Source organism: Alternaria alternata (genome assembly GCF_001642055.1).
Source record: "Alternaria alternata strain SRC1lrK2f unplaced genomic scaffold CC77scaffold_1, whole genome shotgun sequence".
NCBI lineage: Eukaryota > Fungi > Ascomycota > Dothideomycetes > Pleosporales > Pleosporaceae > Alternaria > Alternaria alternata.
This window is the reverse complement of record NW_017306190.1, coordinates 951277-972288: the sequence shown is the minus strand read 5'-3', so window position 1 is coordinate 972288 and position 21012 is coordinate 951277. Positions and strand designations below refer to the sequence as shown.

At 52.0% G+C, this 21012-nt stretch overlaps 8 protein-coding genes across 8 annotated transcripts; 6 read left to right on the top strand and 2 right to left on the bottom strand.

The window, feature by feature from the left end:
• Positions 1 to 101: 101 nt before the first annotated feature.
• On the top strand, positions 102 to 1248 carry CC77DRAFT_925612 (alpha/beta-hydrolase; the record flags this gene model as incomplete). The annotated part of the gene is made up of 4 exons (XM_018533865.1): positions 102 to 491; positions 556 to 613; positions 664 to 858; positions 920 to 1248. 4 exons carry the CDS (start codon positions 102 to 104, stop codon positions 1246 to 1248), a joined length of 972 nt encoding a protein of 323 aa, XP_018391453.1.
• A 531-nt stretch (positions 1249 to 1779) lies between these two features.
• CC77DRAFT_1015367 (hypothetical protein) lies at positions 1780 to 3054 on the top strand. Its single transcript, XM_018524009.1, has 2 exons — positions 1780 to 2436; positions 2495 to 3054. The coding sequence occupies exons 1-2, from the start codon at positions 1799 to 1801 to the stop codon at positions 2892 to 2894; spliced, it is 1038 nt and encodes a 345-aa protein (XP_018391452.1). The 5' UTR covers positions 1780 to 1798; the 3' UTR covers positions 2895 to 3054.
• CC77DRAFT_924079 (hypothetical protein) lies at positions 3052 to 4592 on the bottom strand (the record flags this gene model as incomplete). Its single annotated transcript, XM_018533785.1, has 7 exons — positions 3052 to 3505; positions 3565 to 3694; positions 3750 to 3933; positions 3984 to 4119; positions 4173 to 4213; positions 4265 to 4436; positions 4489 to 4592. 7 exons carry the CDS (start codon positions 4590 to 4592, stop codon positions 3052 to 3054), a joined length of 1221 nt encoding a protein of 406 aa, XP_018391451.1.
• Positions 4593 to 6487: 1895 nt separating this feature from the next.
• On the top strand, positions 6488 to 8902 carry CC77DRAFT_923812 (hypothetical protein; the record flags this gene model as incomplete). The annotated part of the gene is made up of 2 exons (XM_018533759.1): positions 6488 to 6719; positions 6771 to 8902. The coding sequence occupies 2 exons, from the start codon at positions 6488 to 6490 to the stop codon at positions 8900 to 8902; spliced, it is 2364 nt and encodes a 787-aa protein (XP_018391450.1).
• Positions 8903 to 9368: 466 nt separating this feature from the next.
• Positions 9369 to 12223, bottom strand: CC77DRAFT_978519 (catalase/peroxidase HPI). Its single transcript, XM_018536005.1, has 3 exons — positions 11929 to 12223; positions 11401 to 11876; positions 9369 to 11351 (listed from the first exon to the last, which is right to left on the bottom strand). Exons 1-3 carry the CDS (start codon positions 12189 to 12191, stop codon positions 9808 to 9810), a joined length of 2283 nt encoding a protein of 760 aa, XP_018391449.1. The 5' UTR covers positions 12192 to 12223; the 3' UTR covers positions 9369 to 9807.
• A 1049-nt stretch (positions 12224 to 13272) lies between these two features.
• On the top strand, positions 13273 to 15042 carry CC77DRAFT_1015359 (alcohol dehydrogenase 1). The gene is made up of 3 exons (XM_018524008.1): positions 13273 to 13810; positions 13865 to 14061; positions 14149 to 15042. The coding sequence occupies exons 1-3, from the start codon at positions 13693 to 13695 to the stop codon at positions 14932 to 14934; spliced, it is 1101 nt and encodes a 366-aa protein (XP_018391448.1). The 5' UTR covers positions 13273 to 13692; the 3' UTR covers positions 14935 to 15042.
• A 47-nt stretch (positions 15043 to 15089) lies between these two features.
• On the top strand, positions 15090 to 18049 carry CC77DRAFT_1015358 (chloride channel protein 3). Its single transcript, XM_018524007.1, has 2 exons — positions 15090 to 16330; positions 16381 to 18049. The coding sequence occupies exons 1-2, from the start codon at positions 15391 to 15393 to the stop codon at positions 17970 to 17972; spliced, it is 2532 nt and encodes an 843-aa protein (XP_018391447.1). The 5' UTR covers positions 15090 to 15390; the 3' UTR covers positions 17973 to 18049.
• A 724-nt stretch (positions 18050 to 18773) lies between these two features.
• On the top strand, positions 18774 to 20654 carry CC77DRAFT_1027147 (alpha/beta-hydrolase; the record flags this gene model as incomplete). The annotated part of the gene is made up of 2 exons (XM_018526355.1): positions 18774 to 20290; positions 20411 to 20654. The coding sequence occupies 2 exons, from the start codon at positions 18774 to 18776 to the stop codon at positions 20652 to 20654; spliced, it is 1761 nt and encodes a 586-aa protein (XP_018391446.1).
• Positions 20655 to 21012: the final 358 nt, after the last annotated feature.

Sequence of the window (21012 nt, the reverse complement as noted above, 5' to 3'; positions counted from 1 at the left end):
ACGAACCCTTACGCTCTTTTTGAAGTATCAAGTCCGCCTGTGGTCTCCACTTCCACACTCTTCGATCACTATACATCATTATACATACCTAATACTTAATCATGTCGTTCAACATCCGCAATGCCCTGACTCTGGGTGCCTTCTCTGCACTCGCGGCAGCCCAGACTGTACCCCCGAAGCTTGACGCAACTTGCGCTGATGTAGTCATCTTCATGGCTCGCGGCAACGACGCACCATACCATGACGGTCGCACATTCCCCTTTGTCGAAGCTACTTGCGGCAAGTTGACTGCCCAGGGCAAAAGCTGCGATTACATCGACATCCAGTTTGACGTTACTCTGGGTGGTGACTACTGCAACCAAGTTGCTGAAGGCGCTCGCAATGGTATCTCTCAGATTACGGCCTTCCATGAGAAATGCCCTTGCTCGCACATCGTGGTCAATGGCTACTCAGAGGGAGCGCACGTCGTCGGTGACGTGCTTGGTGGACCGGTAAGCTTCTTATCACTTGGGTCAATCGCATGGAGATACATACTGACTCAATGTTTCTATATAGGGTGGTTGTACTTTTGTCTCTACCGGTCTGGATAACAACTCTGCTGCTGGTAAAGCGGGTAAGCAGATTCTTCGATGGCGTAGCTTTACCCATGCTGACATACACAAGTCGCGGCAGCTCTTCTCTGGGGAGACGTGATGCATACTGCCAACCAGCCCTACAACGTGCTCGACGGTGCCGACAAGCAAGCCAACGGACGCAAACCAGAGGATCTCGCACGCCTCAACCGCTACGCACCGGTGCTCCGCTCTTACTGCGCTGCTGGTGACCCAGTCTGCGCCGGCGGTAATATTGTGGCCGACCGTAAGTGTTCTTGTACGAACTGCATGTGAGACATACACTAATTTCGTACACCGACGTTTAGACCTAAATTACTTTGAGCTCTACACCGACGACGCTTCTTCCTGGGTTGTTTCCAAGATTGACAGTGTCGCGCCTCTGCCGTCGTGTGCCGTGTCCAGCTCGTCCGTTGTCTCTTCGGCTACTAGCGCTGTCGTCACCCAGTCCTCCGCTGTTGCTCCTACCCTATCTTCCATGGTCACAGTCACCGCTACACCCACCATGGTTGAGTCTTCTGCGACCGAGACGCCTTGCTCGACTTCGCCTGCAATGGTATCCCCGTTTCCCTCGCCCGTCCCATACAACCCAGGCTCATGCGTCCTGGAAGTCCATGTAGAATATGCATACGTTTAAAGTAAGGGAATGGATAGCGAGAGAGAGGATGGAAGGATCCTGGGTGTCGAAACAATGTATGAGAAGCGCATCTTGCAGGAGCAGCAGTATTGTGACAATATATGACGCGCGTCATTCACGCGACAAGTTAGCCCTTACTTACCTCCGGTTCATTTATATCACTATGAAGTCTCCACCGTGCGCAAGACCTGAGCGTTTACCGAGAATAGCTCACTTTTAGCATCTGGAAGTAGGCCACTATTCTTGATCCTGCGCTTGACGTGGAAGCGTGCCATGCGGTGCGGCTGAGGAAAGAACGAGCAAGCCTTGTTGGTGGATGACGCTGGAATACGTCCGCGAAACCAAGACAAACTGTCAGCAATGACGAAAATAGTTAATAACGATGATGATTGAGGAAGATCGCGAGTGGTCGCAGCTGGCGTTGAGGAGAAGATAGCTCCGAACCAAAATCTTGGCATTCCCGCGGACTTCGCTGTACGTCATTCCTCACTAGATATATGTCCAGCCAAATCCCACTCAGGCAGCATCACCGCTCTGAAGCGCTTTCACGATGCATCGAGTACGACCGCGACTCAGCGCCTTCCGCCCTTCGCCTCGTTTGCCCCAGCATGCACACCAACCCTTCCGCACCCACTCACAAACACGCGCCTACCAACAACTCCCCTTCAGCGGTCGAGGCAATGGCCCCCAGTACAAACGCTTCAGCGCACAGTCTGGCGGTATAACTGGTCTCCTGTATCGCTGGGCCCAACGCCCAACTTTCTACCGCGACGTTGGCCTGATCAGCGCAGGCACCGGTGGCGTTTACCTGTACAACCTCGAACAAGTGCCCGTTTCCGGTCGCCGTCGGTTCAACATCATCTCACCTGGTATCGAAGAAGCGCTGGGGCAGCAATCCGTCGAACAAGTCCGACAAGAATACCAAGGCAGGATATTACCGGATAGCGATGCGAGAGTCCGGCAGGTGAAGAGGGTTCTGGAGCGGTTATTGCCGTATGCCGAGGGTGAAGGGCTCAAAGATCTGAACTGGGAAGTCACAGTCATCGAGTCTCCGGAGCAAAACGCTTTTGTTGCGCCTGGGGGGAAAGTCTTTGTTTTCACAGGGATTCTGCCGTTGTGCAGGGACGAAGATGGCATTGCGGCGGTGTTGGGCCATGAGATTGCGCATGTCGTTGCGCATCATACCGCGTTAGTGTTCATGTTCCCTTCCCTCGAATGTCTTGAAGGCGTATTAACTGGAATATAGTGAACGCATGTCCCAAGCCCCTTTGATTCTCCTCGGCGCCCTCGCCCTATCTATGTTCGATGTGTCCTTCTACTCAGGCAAAATGCTCCTCGATCTCTTCCTCTCCATGCCCGCATCGCGCAAACACGAAGCCGAGGCTGATTACATTGGCCTCTTGATGATGGCGCAAGGTTGCTATCGACCAGAAGCCGCGATGCAGTTCTGGACGCGCATGGAGAAGGCGGGCGGGGCGGGCCCGCCGCAGATACTGAGTACACACCCGAGTCACCACAACAGAGAGGAGAAGATTAGAGAATGGCTACCCCAGGCTATGGAGAAGGCTGAAGCGAGCGACTGTGCAGTCACAAGTCAACTAGCTACTCAGTTCAGCTCCGCGATTGATGGCTTTGGACGTTGGTGAGGTATTGCTAAATTTTGGGCGTCAAGGCGCTTGTACTAACACCCTGTATAATACTGCATGAGTATACTAACACCGAGTAACGATAACGACACGATAATGAATACTTTCTCACACTTGGTAGAAGTACCCGGCTTGAAACACGACCCTCGATATAATGTCATAATTTCTTATACTCTACTATCCTCGGCACACCTGTTCTAGTCAAAACACGCACGTCCGCTGTCCTTGTTACGCCAATACTAGGCCTACCCATCGATTCCGGATAGACTGAATCCCTCTCCCCCACGTCCGATATGCTATCATCAAAATAACTGTTTCCCATATCCATAGCCTTTCCCATCTCCTTCTCTGTAACCGTCAGTCTTCTCTCCCCATCAAAGTCAAAAGCGCCACCCGTTCCCTTCTCGAGGTCGTCATCGTCGATGCTGACCAAGTTCTTTTCCCCCCAACTCCCCCGGTACCCTGGTATGGTGGGTACTTCAGAAGGTGTGGCGGTTCGGTGGGGGCAGTGGAAAACTTGCTTAAGTAAAGGAGAAAGGGATGGAAGAGACGCGGCAAGTATACCGATGTCAACTTCGATTTGAGACCATACTGGAACCCACGACCAGCCCCTGTGATTGGTATGTTAGTTGATTTATTAGTACGGGAGAAACATCGGAAGTGGACGTACCAGCTGAAATCCACTTCTTGCCAAGTGCTTCCTGGTCTGATGGGACTGTCAGACATGACAATCTCGCAGAGACGCATGGAACTGGCTACAACTGGGATGACGCCGATAGAGAGAATGACTGCTAGAGCCGCTGAAACCATGATCAGCATTACGCATTTGACAACTCCACACGTGCGTTGACTTACTTCTTTGTCTCTTGTTAAACTTGATTACCCAGATCAACGGCAAAGGGAAGATCAACAAGACGATATCTGTAACAACATTGATGGCACCCGAGATGACCATGAACATGGCGGCATTGATGCATCCATCAGGTTGAGCTTCGATGTCCCAGACGCGTGATACTGGTGTGCAGATGAATAATTGGGTCTTTCAAACATGTCAGTCATGATCACTATACAAGCAAGGACGGTGCTTACGAGAAAGACAGAGAAACTGAAGGCAGTCATGAAGGCAGCTACTGTCCATACGGCGGGTGACTGTACGATCCATGGCAAACCCTGTTTGCCATATCCAATCCGGTAGTAGAGAGCTAGGATACTCATCTTGACAGTCCTGCAATTACGTTAGCCCTGATATTGTGTAGGAAGAGCGATGGTGCGGCATACCAGTTCGCCACAAAATAGATCAACATATTGATCCATTGGTACTAGTCGGCTGTCAGTACGAAGTGAAATGCCTCGATATGAGTTGATAGTACCATGAGCATCTCATCGAACTGCTCAACGTGTAGCTCCGATGCGTGTCGTCCTTGTCCATGTTCGATCTGTAATATGATGGTAACTGTTTGTGCAGCTCCAAGTGTGACGGCGATGGCGATAAAGAGGTCGTCCAAGCCAAATCTCTTGACTATGTATCCGCGAGTAAAGCATCTATTAGACATCAGCAATGCGATACCGGGTTACCACAAAGTTGCGTCCTTACCGAAGAGCCACAACTGCCACTGCCATTGTGTACATGGCCATGCTGACTCGGCTTATTACCGGCCCCTGGTCACGTCCGTTCGCGACATACACGATGTGTCCCATTGCGAGTTCGGTACGTGGCTGAGCTATACGACGTTCGAAGGTTTGACATGAGGCTGCGAGAGTTAATCTTACAATGGCGCAAAGATTCCAAAACGCCCGACTAGAGAAGAGGAAAAAAAGAAAGAAAGTAAAGGATGATCGTCAGACTAGAGTGCCAAATGGGACCTGCACACATCTAATACAGCGTGGATAAGTTACGACACCGAAAGTGCGACAGCGCGATCGGACGTTGCAAGACTCCTGCTCGGCATGATTGACGCGGCGCTGCTTGAAACTGAGATTACCTTCCAGAAGCATATCAAACGGTGCACAAAGAGACACGCGGCCTGTGCATACCTCTTCTCGGCATCGGTATTGTGGATTGTCGCGTGGTAATGGTGCGGCGCGCCCTGTCGCAGCGCGCATCTCGAAACCTTGTTTAGACCCACGATCCCGGGACATTGGGTATCGGAAGTATGTTGGAAGACATGGCCTCGGGTTCCGAGAACCGCAGCCTGAACGAATGGTTCGAGTGTTTATGAGATAGAATGCGATTGGCCGCGTGGTGCACAAAGCTAGACGGGATATCCCGGTGTGGCTGGTGAAGCATCGCAATGATGGCATAAACGTGTTCTTTGGTGTCTCAGGAGATCGTTGGACAGACGACTTTAGGCATATTAGGACGCGTGCCAGAACCTGGAGCTGGGTAGTTTATGGATTTGCATCATAGTGCATCCGTTGCCGATCGTTAGTTTTGTGTTTGCGATGGAAACTTGACAGGTGAAGTCAAAGCACGTGGCCCAGGAGAGGGCTAGCCACTGAACATAGCTCACCGGGCGTGGAACAGGCCGAAGACAAAACAGAACGGTTCATCATGGTCGCGATGGCAGCAATGTTCGAAAAGACATAATTATCCGATGTAGCTCCTTAAACAGCACTACCACCCAGGTACCTACAGGCATAATCCGTTTGCTGTCTTGCGCATGTGAAGGTGTCTGAAGATCCACACCGCCACCTTGAGCGATATGCAGTCGCCACTGACGCTCGCGATGGCTACATCAGGATGCGTCAGCTAGAGATTGATGGCGCTGGTTGTTGCTGGTGCTGGGAGAAAACGAGTGAAGCTTACATCCGTAGTGCTTGGGGTCGGACCATGCGGTGGAGGATCGCCGCGGAGAGAGCTGTCTTCGGTTACGGGTGGCTAATGAGGCCGTTGTGGTGGGCCAGCCTGTGGACATAGCGCGAATAATGCTGGACGTTGCATTCACGTCACTCTTGAAGCATAGCAACCCCCCGCCAAAAGAATGGAGGCTCGGAAAGACGCAGGGTCTGCCAGAAGGGTGCGGAGATGCGCGATAGATTTTAGAGGCAGCGCAGAGGGATTTACTGTGACTGCAACCACGATACTGGTCCCAACGTCCACAAGCTCCCAAGCCCTCCACATGCGCGCATCTCGCCCAACGGAACAGGGAAGCCGCAACTCAACAATCGAGCCGCTCCTGCCTTGAAGCTGCATCCACGCTTCCTTCAATACCTCGGATCGATATCTCAATTTTTTGCCTTTTGAGGCAAGCACATTTCTTTTCGTGGGAAGCAACTAACGGCTTCTCATCACCCCACCGCGCGGTAAGCTGCTATCCTCGACTGACACTCGCAACCCCTCCCTCCCCTCTGTACTACACCTATTCCCCTCCAACCCCCGTTGTATGACCGGACACTCTCGTCGCCAGCGTGTACGGGCTCTGTGGCCTACTAGCATACCGCCATCTTCAACAACTAACGATATTCCTGTCCCAGTAGACCCTACCCATCAACCGCCGCGGCTTCCCAGGCACGCGAGCGATCCTGTATACCCCACTCTTATACCTCCACCTTCTGAGCCTCTGCTGCTGCGGAACATCACCGCTCACGACACCATGGCCGGCCATGCGACCATCACCTTCTCGCAGACGGGCGTGCAGCCACCCGTCTATGTCACTACCTCCATAAACGACTGGACGCCGGTTGAGATGGACGTGAATGAAGACAAAACTGCCTCGGACGACCTGATCTTTCGCAAAGAGTTCAATGACGTTGCTGAAGGCAGCTACCAATACAAAATCCGCGTGGGAGAAGACCATTGGGTATTGGACGAGTCAAAAGAGACTGGTATGTTAGCTCATGTAGGTATGAAAAGGCTTTTTTAATGACCTCACGCAGCTGCCACCGACGACGGCATTCGCAACAATGTCATCCACGTCAAAGTCGCCAGCGAAAACAACTCGTTGAAATCAGCACCCGAAGCCACCACGGTACAGGAAACTCCCTCCGAACAGGAATCGCTGAAGGCTTCTCTCGCAAACCCGTCGAAGATACCAGAGGATCGAAAAGACAGTACAATGGGTGATCAGCTATCCAGTGTTCCAGTTTCCTCCATGGTAGTCGGCAAGGTTGAGGACCAAAAGCAGCCAGCCTATGGCAACACCCACCACCTCGACCTTCCTGTAGATGCTGCTAAGCGCTCGGCCGACGCAGAGCCCGACTATGAAGAAACGAAAGTGGACTCGCCAATCAAGACAGAAACACCCAAATCGCCTGAAATCCCGCTTCTAGTTGTCGACAAGACGGATGATCGGCCCGCATATGGAGATGATTTCGGCGAGGATGCCACGACTGCTCAGAAGGTTGCACATGATATGAGGGCCTCAGACACACAACCAGACATACTTACCATCACACCAGAGTCTCATACAGAACCAGGTGATACTGAAGACGACCAAGCTGCTCCATTATTTCGTCATGAATCTTTTCAGGCGGACGACGACGAATCACAGGCACCTCCAAAGATTACTGTTGACGATGAATCCACACAATCATCAACGGACCAGACTAGTTCCGGAGATGCAATGGATACACCTCCTGAGCCTGAGGATGGTGACGAGCTAAATCTAGCGCCCTTGCTTAGCCATGAGACTGAACTCAGAGGTAGCGTAAGCGAAGCGAGAGACGGACTACAGGTTTCTCATGAAGGCAATGATGACGAGGACGATGTTGACGAATCCGGCGGCGCCCCTCTTCTTCCTCACGAAACCGGCTTTACCGAGGACGATGGGGCTGACACCGAATCTGACGACGAGAGGAATGAGCTGGACAGATACCCATTACTATCACACGAAAGTGGTTTTTCGGACTATAAGAGAAGCGAGACTCTCACTAAGAGTGAACATTCTGAGAACCGGGAGCCACAGCACTATGGAGCATATGGTAACGAGGACGATGACGAGGGTAACCGTGACGCTGAGGATGACGACACACCTCTTCTTCCACATGAACGAGAATCAGCCTTCGTCAGCAGCACTGGCTCAGACTTCTCACAGGACGATGCTCCTTTCTCTTTGGAGAAGCAGCCAACATTTGGTTATGAGACTGGCAATGCGCGAGAGTTGTTCGGCGCAGCCGATCGACACGACTTTTTCAGAGGACGAACGGGGAGTAATCTTCCTCACAGGCTACCTCAATCAGACGCGGAGGACCAGGACCTTAATGACCCATCCTTGGAACGATTCCCAACAAACCGAGAATCGATTTTGGCACGTGTAGCGACGATTGGTATGCATCTTCCTGAGGATGAATCGATGCATGAACGCCCACATTCTCCGCAGCCATCTGTCCTGTCTCAAGCCTGCTCTTCCATCGATCTTGTTCCCGTCAAATCATATGCTTCGTTGGCATCTGTACCTGAGGACGAGAACAGTGATGAAGATGAAGGGTACCATCATGATCTGGATAGTATGCCATCACCCGTGTACATCAGTCACAACACCACCCGTAGGTCCAGTCCGCCGGCCAGATTCGTGCGAGACCCATATGCAGCCTCTTTAGCAGATGATAACGAGCAACTCGGAGATGCATTCGACACCAAGATCGACGAGCCTGGCTCCCATACCCAGGAGTCTAGCGAAGCGGAAAGTGTTGCTAAGCATGACGGCGCCAAAGACATCTCAGTGGCCCACAGCGCTCTGCTCGATGCCATCTCTGCACCAGTCAACATGGCAAAATCTGCAACAGAGTTAGTCACATCTGAGCCAAAAACCACCACTTCGGAGGCCCATCCTGTCTCTAATCTGGACTCTGAGCTTCGGCAGCGCAGAGCAGTATTGGAGGAATCCTCGCAGACAGAAGAAGAAATGCCAGAAAGCGCCGCAGATGATGTCAGCATCACGGACAAGATCGTCGAGGCAGCGAAGCCTGCACTCGCACAGCGATCAGATTATCGCAGAGACAACTTCCTCCAACATTTGTTCCGAGCTATGTTTGCTGCTTGTTTTGGCGATCGGAAACGAGCCAGGTGAGCAAACACTATTTCCTTTTCCCTGAAATTCTTGAGTATGTGCCTTGTGGCACTCTTCCTCCACTCGTTCTCCACTATACAGTAACTGAACTGAGGAAAACTATCGCTAACATGGTATTACAGTGCTTCTGCTCTCGTTCTTGGTACAACCGCTGCAACTTACTATTACGCTGCAAAAGCATCGAGATGAGAAGATAAGCACAAAATGGGAAACAAAATGATCGAGATTGGTGTGAGGTTGAAGTTGGCATTGCACCACACTGTACGATATAATGGGCACGAAATGAGCATAGCGACGCGAGAACTGCCATACATTGCACTGCATACGCGTAATGAGATTAATGACCTGGGTTTCACGATACATAAGCATGCGCTCTAGCGCGCTGGCGTTTCATATAGCATTCACTCTCCTCTTGCTCAAGCTCCAACAATCCTATCTTACAACAAGAAATGGAAAACGTGTTTTTGTGCTGCACATACATTATTCTAGATTGAATATGATACTGGCTGGACAGTAACTACAATACATGGGTGGCGAGGACTAGCATCACGAAACTTGCGAAATCTTTTCCATCTCTCAGCGGTCTGATTCAACAACAATGTGAGACATCACTAGCGTATAACCAGACATGACAGATAGCTTGAGCAGTCATCACAATGGGACAGAAGCAACCAAGTATGACTTATATCATGGTCTCATTTCTTCTGTATATTCCTACACAGTGGTACTACCTAGGTATCTCATATCTTCATAGCAAAGGTTTCTTCATGTAAAAAAGCGACAAGACTCAAGTCTATTGAAGCAATCGTCAGTGAGTGTAACACAACGGTAACCACCATGCTACACACTCAGAAAATAGCACACGCAGAAATAGGGAAACGAAACGCGACTGGCGCTGCATTTTCTTACAGACGCGGCCGGTTTGCTCCACTCGGTTGTGCACTCACCGACTTGTTCTTGATATCGTATCGGTCGTTGTTCATAATCTTCTCCCAGCCGGCAACAAACTCCTTGACGAACTTGTCCGCGTTGTCGGGCGACGCATATGTCTCGGCGATAGAGCGGAGTTCGGGGTGCGCACCAAAGACGAGGTCGTGGCGGGTGGCGGTCCACTTCTTCTGGCCAGACTTGCGGTCAACGCCCTCGTACAGCTCCTTGCTTGCGTCGGTTGCCTTCCACTCGGTGTTGTTGTCCAGAAGGTTGACGAAGAAGTCGTTGGTGAGTTGACCGGGACGCTTGGTGAAGATACCGTGGGATGAACCGTCCCAGTTGGCGTTCAGCGCACGCATACCACCGGTGAGAACGACCATCTCGGGTGCAGTGAGGCGGAGGAGATGAGCCTTGTCAACGTCAAGTTGCTCGGTGCGGACACGCTCAGTACCCTTGCCGAAGTTACGGAAACCATCGGTGACGGGCTCAAGGTGCTCGAAAGACTGAACATCGGTCTGCTCCTGCGAGGCGTCGGTGCGGCCGGGTGTGAAAGGAACGGATACACCAGCGGCCTTTTCAACGGCAGCAGTACCGGCCAAGACAATCAAGTCAGCGAGAGAAACCTTCTTGTTACCACCGTTGAACTTGGACTGAATGCCCTCAAGAGCCTTGAGGACCTCAGCAAGCTCCTTGGGGTTGTTGACCTCCCAGTCTTTCTGAGGAGCGAGGCGGATACGGGCACCGTTGGCGCCTCCACGCTTGTCACTGCCACGGAAAGAAGCTGCCGAAGCCCAAGCAGTGCGGATGAGCTTAGCAGGCTCGATGCCAGCGTCAAGGATCTGCTTCTTCAAGGTGGAGATCTCAGCGTCACCAATGATCTCGCCCTCAGGCTGAGGAACGGGGTCCTCCCAGATGAGTACCTCCTTGGGAATCTCAGGACCCAGCCACCTAGAGCGGGGGCCCATGTCGCGGTGGAGAAGCTTGAACCATGCGCGAACAAAGGCGTCGTGAAGCTCCTCTGGGTGGTCCAACCAACGACGAGTGATCTTTTCGTAGGCGGGATCCATGCGCATCGACAAGTCGGTGGTGAGCATCCTTGGCTTGTGCTTCTTGCCCTGGTCGTAGGCGTCGGGGATGATCTTGTCATCGGTCTTAGCGACCCACTGGTTGGCACCAGCAGGGCTCTTCTCGAGCTCCCACTCGTACTTGTAGAGGTACTCAAGGTACTTGTTACTCCACTTGGTGGGTGTGCCAGTCCAGGTGACCTCGAGACCACTGGTGATGGTGTCAGGTCCGTTACCGCGACCGTGCTTGTTCATCCAGCCAAATCCTTGTGTTGCAAGATCCTCAGAGTTGGGGTCTGGGCCAGTGTTCTCCGAAGGAGCAGCACCGTGGGTCTTTCCGAAAGAGTGACCACCAATGATGAGGGCAGCGGTCTCTTCGTCGTTCATGGCCATACGGCCAAATGTTGTGCGGATGTCGTGAGCAGCGGCAACGGGGTCAGGAACACCCTCGGGACCTGAAAATGTTAGATCGATGAGTCTAGATATTTGACCGGTTGTGCTTACCTTCTGGGTTTACATAGATGAGACCCATGTGTGCGGCCGCCAAAGGCTTCTCGAGATCCCGCGATGTGTGGGTCTCGTCCTTGTCAACCTTGTGCTGGTCACCGTCCATAATGCCCTCGCCCTTGACACCCTTGGCGCCATCGGCGTAGCGGACGTCGCTGCCGAGCCACTCAGTCTCGCCACCCCAGTAGACGGACTCGTCAGACTGGAAAGTGTCGGCGCGGCCACCAGCGAAACCGAATGTTGGGCAACCCATGGACTCAAGGGCGACGTTGCCAGTGAGAAGCATCAAGTCGGCCCACGAGATCTTGTTTCCATACTTTTGTTTGATGGGCCAGAGCAGGCGGCGAGCCTTGTCGAGGGAGACGTTGTCGGGCCATGCGTTGAGGGGAGCAAAGCGCTGCTGTCCCTCACCACCGCCACCACGGCCGTCGGTAACACGGTAGGTACCAGCAGAGTGCCATGCCATACGGATGCTATGATGAGTGTTAGCTTGGCTTGTCGAGGTCAATTGGATCTCGAACGTACAAAAGACCACCGTAGTGACCAAAGTCGGCAGGCCACCAGTCCTGGGAGTCGGTCATCAGGGCGTTGATGTCCTTCTTCAATGCATCGTAGTCGAGCTTCTTGAACTCCTCGACATAGTTGAAATCAGCGCCGAGGGGGTTCTGTCTGGGGTCATGTTGGCGCAGGATGTTGACCCTGAGCTCGTTTGGCCACCAGTCGGCGTTCCTGGTACCAGCGCCGGCGACGTTGGGCGTCTTCTTCACGGGACACTCGCCTTGAGACATGATGAATCGTTTGGTAGTGTGTTGTAGAAGAGGATGTTTGAAGAAAACAAACTGCAGAGCTCGCTATCGGGACAGCATCTGGGTATATAAGTAGCGGGGCATTCATAAGCACGACCATTCTGGCCAGCACCTTACTGGCTTGCCCCTCCCGCACCTGGGCAGTCCGCCAGTGGCTCCGCATCTCTTAGCTCCATCCTGCCTAGCATCACGAGAGGCTCCACCCCACGATTGCGACTTTGACCAAGAACTCTATGCTAATCCGACGTGCTGACAGTGGCACAGTATTCCATTCGTGTAAATTGTCCCTATCTCCCATACGCTCTTCCCAAAAGCCACGATTCTTGTCGCCGCCACACGCAATGCCATGACGTGCGCGAGTGGCATGTGGGCCTCTTAGACCCCGCTTTCGGAACCGCACATCATCACTGTAATATTCGCCTTGTGATTGGTCAACGCGAGTTCACGTGACAATGAGTAGCACCGAGGCAACGAGAAGCTATGGCGGAAATCGGCGGCTTGATGCGCTGGACAAGGCCAGACACCGACTTTGAGTAAGCCGTCCATCCAGAGCAAACGCATCGCCAACACTGCCAGAGTAGCCAGACCATACTAGATCGCGTAATATATGGAAACTGCTAGACGCGCCTATACGTGTGATCGACCGGGCATGCCATCATCCATGACTTGACGGCAAATAGAAGTATACGGAATTCTAATCTATCAGCCATCATTGATCTCAGAACAACTCGCAGGACAATGTCTGAATCAAATTTTCTCAGCCACTCATGAGATCGGCCTCTGCACGACTTGGAGTGCTCATCGTGGCAAGAGAATCACCGCGACACTACACGTCTACGCCGTTAGCCTAGGAACTTCGCAAGGTGTTTCCTCATTACTTACTTAGCGGTGACCAATTCCAAGACGATACGCTATTATATGCACGACGGTGTTATTGCAGTCTTAGTCGAGATCTGTGTTTATCTGAAGTTTGAAGCTGGCGGTCTCACGCCACCCTATCCTGGGAACCCCACGTACATCACCCCGCAACGCCCGCGCTTCATATATGGGGAAAGCCAAGCGCCTTGACGGCTCCAACAGCCACCCACTTCGCTCCTTCATCAGCCCCTCGCCGCGGAAACCTCCCGCTTTTACACTTGTAAGGATGAAAGAACGATTCGAAGCTACTGAATCGCGTTCGTGACGATCAACCTTTTATTGGATGATTGTGGATATATTCCAAGACCGAGGTTGTCACGTCGTCGTGCCATTGGTTTGTATGTCACGATGGATGCAGTTCTACTTTGCTATTGGAGAACCTTACTGTGCAAACAGTGGTTGTGGGTATCCTGGGTTGAGGGGTAAGATGAAGTTGAGGGGTTCATCTACTGTTGTGCATCCGATTGTTTGACTCTCCCAGTCCACTTACCTCTACTACTAATTCTAAGCGCAATTGTATAAACTTGCCGATACAACCAATTCATACATACACAAATCCAACAACATGGCAGAAGACAAGGTCCAAACTTTTGATATCCCGAAAACATGTAAAGCTGGTGTTGTAGTCAACGAAGGCCCGGACTTCCGCGTCGAGGTTCAGGATGTTCCGGTGCCTGAATGCGGTACGTACTGGAAGACTAAACAGAATGTTTGAAAAGCCCTGACAGCAATGATAGGTCCAACGGACGTACTCATCAAGCTCAACGCGACCGGTATCTGCCACAGCGATCTTCACTTCATGCTCAACGACTGGGCACTACCGAAAATGTCAGACCTCGGTACAAAATGCGCCGGACACGAAGGTAGCGGTGTTATTGTCAAGGTTGGGGATCAGGTCAAGAACCTGAAGCCGGGAATGCGAGCTGGATACAAGGTGAGCAAATTCGCCGTCCACGTAATTTTGCGTGGAAAGGAAGCGAGAGCGCGAGCATCCGAGAGAGCCGAAAACTAACTCTTCCAGCCAATTCAAGATACTTGCGGCTCGTGTGAGCTTTGCCGCAACGGTAACGAATGCTACTGTGCAAAAGCAGTCTTGACCGGATTAATGATCGACGGTTCATACAAGCAGTACATCGTCTCACCCGAACGCTACACAACCCTCGTCCCGGATGGTGTGAACGACTACATAGCAGGGCCGATCATGTGTTCTGCTTCAACAATCTACACATCGATCAAGGAGTCACAACTCCGACCTGGAGACTGGGCCGTCTTCCCTGGCGCAGGGGGCGGTGTTGGCCTACAAGGCGTGCAACTGGCGAAAGCCATGGGTCTACGCGCCATAGCCATCGACACTGGCGACGATAAGCAAAAGCTCTGCATGGAAACTGGAGGCGCGGAGCACTTTATCGACTTTAAGAAAGTAGACAACGTAGGCGAGGAGGTAGTACGGTTGTGCGATGGTATCGGCGCCCACGGTGTCTTCGTCACTGCTGTTCAGACTTACCCAAACTCGATATCATACCTCGGTGGCCGCGTTGGTGGAAAGGTGATGTGCATCGGACTGCCGCCGGCTGGGACTCAGCACATTGATGTCGACCCGAACCAAATGTGCTTCAGGAAACAGAGTGTACAGGGTACACTTGTGAGCAGCATGGCGGACGTGGACAAGACGCTTGACTTTGCTAAGCGGGGATTGCTGAAGCCGATTTACACGGTGTATCCGTTGAGCAAGTTCAACGAGGCTGTGCAGAAGCTGAAGCGTGGGGAGATTGCTGGACGAGCAGTTGTCGATTTTAACATGGAGTAGGTATATGGCGGGGTTTCTCTGTGAAAAATGTTGAAATCAAAATTTCCAGAAGTTTGTACGGCGAGGTTGGCATAGCGTTTGAATTGTGATGATGGCTGTAGTTTGCATGTGATGGATTGTCCCTGGGAATGCACAGACCAACCTTATTCGTCGCACCTGTGTTATCGAACGTCAACCACGCCTCACGATCCATCGCTACAACAGAACATCTCTTCGCTTTACGTAATGATTGCTTGAGAAATGCGCCCTAGCTTTCATTGGAGTATATGTCGAGGGCATGTCCAGCTCGTCGTCAAATCCGTCCTCCCGCGGACAGGCTGAAGCATCATCGAGCCGCACATTGAACGGGAAGCAGCCAGTTGTTGAGGACGACCACAGCGATGAAGAGGAACTGCTGGCGGATGATCCGCTAGAGCGCGATCTACCTGAACAGTAAGCAGATGCAGCACATTTTTGATGTGCTCTATATTAAGATGCGTCTCCAGACTCTCCTTCAAGCGCAGACCCAAGGCATCCACGTCCTCCTTCGGCTTCTCGCGATACCTCCCCTCCTCCCTCGGTTCATCCAGCGATCGCACCTCGCCCCAGCCACGATCGCACCGCCCGAATGGCTCAACGGAGCTTATACTCAACTATCTCGATACACCTGGCAATGCGGGCGAACATCTCCAAGACACCAAAGACGCGAATGGACTAGACTGGTACATCGAAGGCCCAGGGCGGCGAGTTGGATACGACGACCTCACCGCAATTGATTGGATTTTCGAATACGCAAAGGAACGACAACGACTGCGCTATCTATACACTGGTTCTAGCGGTGTGCTTGGCCATATCAAACAGTTGGCGGATGCAAGCCAGGTCTGGATCATTCTGGTTGCTGCCGGCATACTGAGCGGAGGTATTGCAGCATTTATCGACGTGGCCAGTGATTGGCTTGCAGATCTCAAGACGGGTTATTGTCACAATGTTGATGGAGACGGGCGGTTCTACCTGAACAAGAGCTTCTGTTGTTGGGGAATCGAGGAAGAGCAGGCTTGCCATGACTGGAACTCTTGGGGTGCTGCCATGGGAATTGAAAGCGTCGGTGGAAGATATGTTGTCGAATACATATTCTTTGTGCTCTTTTCAGTGCTCTTCGCAGCATGCGCTAGCCTCCTGGTGCGAGAGTTTTCGCCCTATGCGAAGCACAGTGGTATACCTGAGATCAAGACTGTCCTGGGCGGTTTTGTCATTCGGCACTTTTTAGGCGGATGGACTTTGGTCACGAAGACGATCGGATTGTGCTTCGCAGTCGCTTCTGGTCTGTGGCTGGGCAAAGAGGGCCCGTTGGTACACGTCGCATGCTGCTCGGCAAACCTATTCATGAAGCTATTTGGTAATGTAAATGGCAATGAAGGTCAGGCTTGTTACCCCGCTGTTTTCCCAGATACACTAACATCAGAACAGCAAGGAAACGAGAAGTGTTCTCGGCCGCGGCTGCAGCAGGTATCTCAGTCGCTTTCGGTGCGCCCATTGGTGGCGTGTTGTTCAGTCTCGAACAATTGTCGTACTACTTTCCGGATAAAACCATGTGGAGCAGTTTCGTATGCGCGATGGTTGCTGCTGTCACGTTACAGGCCTGTAACCCGTTCCACACTGGGAAACTCGTCTTGTACCAAGTCACGTACCATAGCGGGTGGCATGACTTTGAGCTGCTACCTTTCGCATTTCTCGGAATCTTAGGTGGACTATTCGGAGGCTTCTTCATCAAGCTCAATATGGGCGTTGCTGAATGGCGCAAAAACCGACAATATCTCAAAGGGCCAGTGACGGAAGTGGTTATTGTATCTTTTATCACAGCGCTTATCAACTTTCCCATCAAGTTTATGCGCGCTCAGGCGTCCGAGCTCGTGCATATCTTGTTTGCCGAATGCGCAGACCTCAATGAGGACACACTCGGTCTATGCAAATCTGGCAAAGCGAATACAGGAGTTATCGCGCTCTTGCTCATCTCCTCTGGACTTGGCATCATACTCTCGGGCTTCACATTCGGACTGCAGATTCCTGCCGGTATTATCCTCCCATCTATGGCTATCGGGGGTCTTTTTGGACGTGCTGTAGGACTTTCAGTCGAAGTGGTCCAGGCGGCGTGGCCAGCCCTTTTTGTCTTCAAATCCTGCGAACCGGACGTACCCTGTGTAACCCCAGGCACGTACGCTATTGTTGGTGCTGCATCAGCGCTTGCCGGAACGACACGAATGACTGTATCGATCGTGGTTATCATGTTTGAACTTACCGGAGCGCTCACTTACGTTCTGCCTATCATGATCGCAGTCATGATCAGTAAGTGGATTGGCGACGCAATCTCTCCCCGTGGTATCTACGAGTCTTGGATACACTTCAAGGGCTACCCTTTCCTTGACAATCGAGAAGACAATGGTTCTAGCATTCCTGATGTCGGCGCAAGCCATGTTATGACACGCATCGAGGACTTGACTGCAATCACAGCAACCGGTCATACCATTGGTTCACTGCGCCAGCTTCTATCTCAACATAGATTCCGTGGCTTTCCCGTCATAGACAACAGTCGCGATGCTCTTCTACTTGGTTACATTTCCAGAACTGAACTGCAGTACGCACTTCAACTCGCTTTGACGCCTCCACGAAGCTTGGCTGCCGAAACAGAAGCTTACTTCTCTCATCAACCCCTCTCTGATCCCACGACATCACTCGATCTCCGACCCTGGATGGACCAGACACCGATTACCCTCAACGCCAAAGCTAGTTTCCAGCTTACTGTGTCCATGTTTCAAAAGCTTGGTCTCCGCTATGTTTTGTTTACCGATCGAGGTATGTTGAAAGGCTTGCTCACCAAGAAAGACGTTTGGTACGTCATGAACGGCATTGAAGAAGAGCGCGAAGAAGGCGGTGCAGGCATTGGTGTCGGGAGAGGGGGACTTAGAGAAGAAGGCGATGATGACGAAGAGAGCGAAGAGAGGGGATTACTCGGTACACCAGAGGAGGAACAGGATGACTTCATTGGTGCGCACGACAGATAGTCGCGTGCAGAAGCTGTAGTTCTCATTGCACATGTACAAGTAGAAGCTCTGTAATCATTATCAAAAGAAACTTCGAACTCTAATTGTAAGACGTGTTTCTGGTGATCTTACGGGAATCCGCAGATCCGGAGGATGGCAAGGATAACATCCGATCGTTGTTGTGGCAAGTTAGCCGTTGATCGGGGTGGGGGAGGCATGTGCGCTGGAAACCCACAAATAGAAGTCTCGCCCTCTGTTCCTGCAGGCACCGCTACAGGCTCGTTGTTTCGGCCTTCGCGACGTTTGTAGAAGGTCACGAGGTATGCCTGCATCGACAACGAAGGGCTACCTGTCCACCGCTCAAATACGCGCCAAGGCCACTGGCGTCCAATCACATATGCTTGTCATCTAGCGTTGTGTAAGCAGACAGTAAAGGGCCTAGCGCGTGGCTATACCGCGGCTTTCTTGCTACCTGCATAGACCCGCCCTTAACAGCCGGCCGCGCCCATTCCGACTTCAGAGCCTTTCACTCCTTCGGCCTTTGACGTGTCCCCTCGTTTTCTAAACGTCTTTGACCTCCCAAACAAAAGCAACACAATCTGAACCCGAGAATCAAAGATCTACGCCCATCATGCAACCCTCGTTAGCGTAGCGCAAAAGCACCCAGCGGCTATGACTGAACCTTGGCATACGTCGCGGACAGGACATCGACGACGATTACCGCGTTGAACAGATCCCACAGCTTGCCCGCCATTACGACACTCTACACATTTTCTTTCATTTTTCCCAGATCCACATCCACACACGAACTAGGAAGACGACATGGCGGCGACCGAAACTGAGAGAAAGAGCAGGAGGAAGCATTCGTCATCGGCGAAGACTTCGAAACCACGTTCCTCCTCCAGGAAACCACGAGTATCGCCTTCAGTAGCAGATATGTACTTGCAAGATTATGCGCCTCCAGTCCAGGCGACTTCGCCTCAGCGTGTGACAGCGACGAGGCCTACCCCACCTCTTTATGGCTATTCTGCAAGTCCACCTCAGCACGCGGTCTATCGTCAGATGCCTGGTTCTTTCCCAGAAGATGGTTATCTATATGGGTCTCCACCGCCGCAACCCGTTCAACCCTATGCTAGTCAATCGACTATTCGCTTTGCTTCTCCACCACCCCATGAGCCCCGCGGTCAAGGTCCATTCGAACAACAATGGAACAGCCTTGATCGGATGGCCGCCAAATCGTACAGGAATCTCCGAGATACGGCTGGAAAGAGCGTGACGAATCTGACTGCCAACTGCATCGAGCGACCTACGGCAGCTGTCGCTACCAAGAGCATGCAGACTTTGTGCAAAGGAGCCGCGCTGTACGATATAATCAGCTCAAAATTCGACTCGGTCATCACCAGTATCGACGACGATCACTTCAGCGGCAAAGAACAGGATCTTATGATGGAGTTCAGTGAGCAGCAGCAGGAAGAGGGCCAGAGAACGAGTCCGCCACTCGGCGAACCCAGACGCCGGCGTCAAAACGACGTGCAATCCCACTCTAGTAGCGACAAAGGGTCAAATCACTTTTCAAAGGTGTGGCTTTACTCTAATTCCCGACTACCACCTCATTTGCCGCCGTTCAAGGTCTATCTGCCTACATATCCCCTACTTTGCTTAGCAGCAACCTACTCGGAGAAAGCCTACACGCCTCCAGGCACGAAGAAGAACCCTGAAATGGAGACCTTCATCCCTGCTGATTGGCGCAGTGGAACGAAAGCCATGGTACTCAAGTCCATTCCTGTGGAAGAACTGAACACCATTGTCTTCGCCATTCGCGGAAGTCAGACCTTTATGGACTGGGCTGTCAACTACAACTCGGCGCCTCACAGCCCAGAAAAGTTCCTCGACGACCCTTCGAATTTATGCCACGCTGGCTTCCTTTACGTGGCAAAGAAAATGATCAAGCCCGTGGCAGAGCGTTTGAAGGTTTTGCTTCAAGAAAACCCTGCACGTTCTAATTGCAGTTTGCTCATCACCGGTCACTCCGCTGGCGGAGCTGTCGCCGCACTGCTTTATGGGCATATGATGAGCACGAAGATCAACTCTGAGCTTAATTACCTTACGAGTTTCTTCAAGCGTGTCCACTGCGTCACGTTCGGTGCGCCACCTGTTACTCTGTATCCGCTAAAGAAGCCTGACGACAAGCGCCATCGCAAGAGTCTCTTCTACGGATTCATCAACGAAGGCGATCCTATACCGCGAGCGGACAAGAGCGTGCTGAAGAGCTTGCTGAAGCTCTACGCCAGTCCAGCACCCGTTGCTGTTTCGAACATAGCTTCAACCATCACATCAATGTCCAAGCCCAACCTCCGAGACCCGTCGCAATCTTCCCCACCTAAGACAAAATCGAAGTATGGTTTTGCCCAGCGACTTAGCAGGCCTTCCAAATCCTCGCTACAAACAAACACGTCCAGCTCTACCTCTTCAACGCTTCCAGCGTGGCCCATACCAGCGTGCACTTTATCACCTGCAGGCAGACTAGTGGTACTTAGGCAGCGCGTTGGAAGCAGGGTTGAAGACGATATCGAAGCAGTGACTGTGGACGACGAGATGCTGAGGAAGGTTGTATACGGTGATCTGCTGAAACACCAGATGGCCGTCTACAAGAAGAGGATCGAGAACGTCGCTGTTAGAGCGGTGACTGCGAATGGGTGTTGAGTAGCAGAGATGGGTTGACTGTACATGAAATTGATAACCGCACACAGAAATGAATGAGCGATGAATTTATGTACCCAAATTTTTGAACTTCTGTTCTTGTTCCCCTGTGCTGCTGTATTGCCTTTGTCTAGTTTCCGTGTGTCAAAATCTACCAACCACGCCGTCGCCAATGCTTCAGATCCCAGGAGGGAGGTGGCGGCTTTCCATTGCATGGAAGCACGGACTGCACAACAGAGGATACCACCCCGTCTACATTTTATACCATACAAGTTTCAACACCCTTCTGTATCACGTCAGCTGCTACGGGAGCGGCACTCCTTCTACTTCCTTACTTGAGTAATGTTCAAAATACGAGTGA

Coding starts and splice junctions, on each gene's coding strand:
- CC77DRAFT_1015358 (XM_018524007.1), top strand. CDS start 15,391: ATGTGCTCTATATTAAGATGCGTCTCCAGACTCTCCTTCAAGCGCAGA. Junction 16,331..16,380: donor TAATGTAAATGGCAATGAAG/GTCAGGCTTGTT, acceptor ACATCAGAACAG/CAAGGAAACGAGAAGTGTTC.
- CC77DRAFT_1015359 (XM_018524008.1), top strand. CDS start 13,693: ATGGCAGAAGACAAGGTCCAAACTTTTGATATCCCGAAAACATGTAAA. Junction 13,811..13,864: donor TGTTCCGGTGCCTGAATGCG/GTACGTACTGGA, acceptor CAGCAATGATAG/GTCCAACGGACGTACTCATC. Junction 14,062..14,148: donor GAATGCGAGCTGGATACAAG/GTGAGCAAATTC, acceptor TAACTCTTCCAG/CCAATTCAAGATACTTGCGG.
- CC77DRAFT_1015367 (XM_018524009.1), top strand. CDS start 1,799: ATGCATCGAGTACGACCGCGACTCAGCGCCTTCCGCCCTTCGCCTCGT. Junction 2,437..2,494: donor GTCGTTGCGCATCATACCGC/GTTAGTGTTCAT, acceptor ACTGGAATATAG/TGAACGCATGTCCCAAGCCC.
- CC77DRAFT_978519 (XM_018536005.1), bottom strand. CDS start 12,191: ATGTCTCAAGGCGAGTGTCCCGTGAAGAAGACGCCCAACGTCGCCGGC. Junction 11,877..11,928: donor GGTCACTACGGTGGTCTTTT/GTACGTTCGAGA, acceptor CACTCATCATAG/CATCCGTATGGCATGGCACT. Junction 11,352..11,400: donor CATCTATGTAAACCCAGAAG/GTAAGCACAACC, acceptor TAACATTTTCAG/GTCCCGAGGGTGTTCCTGAC.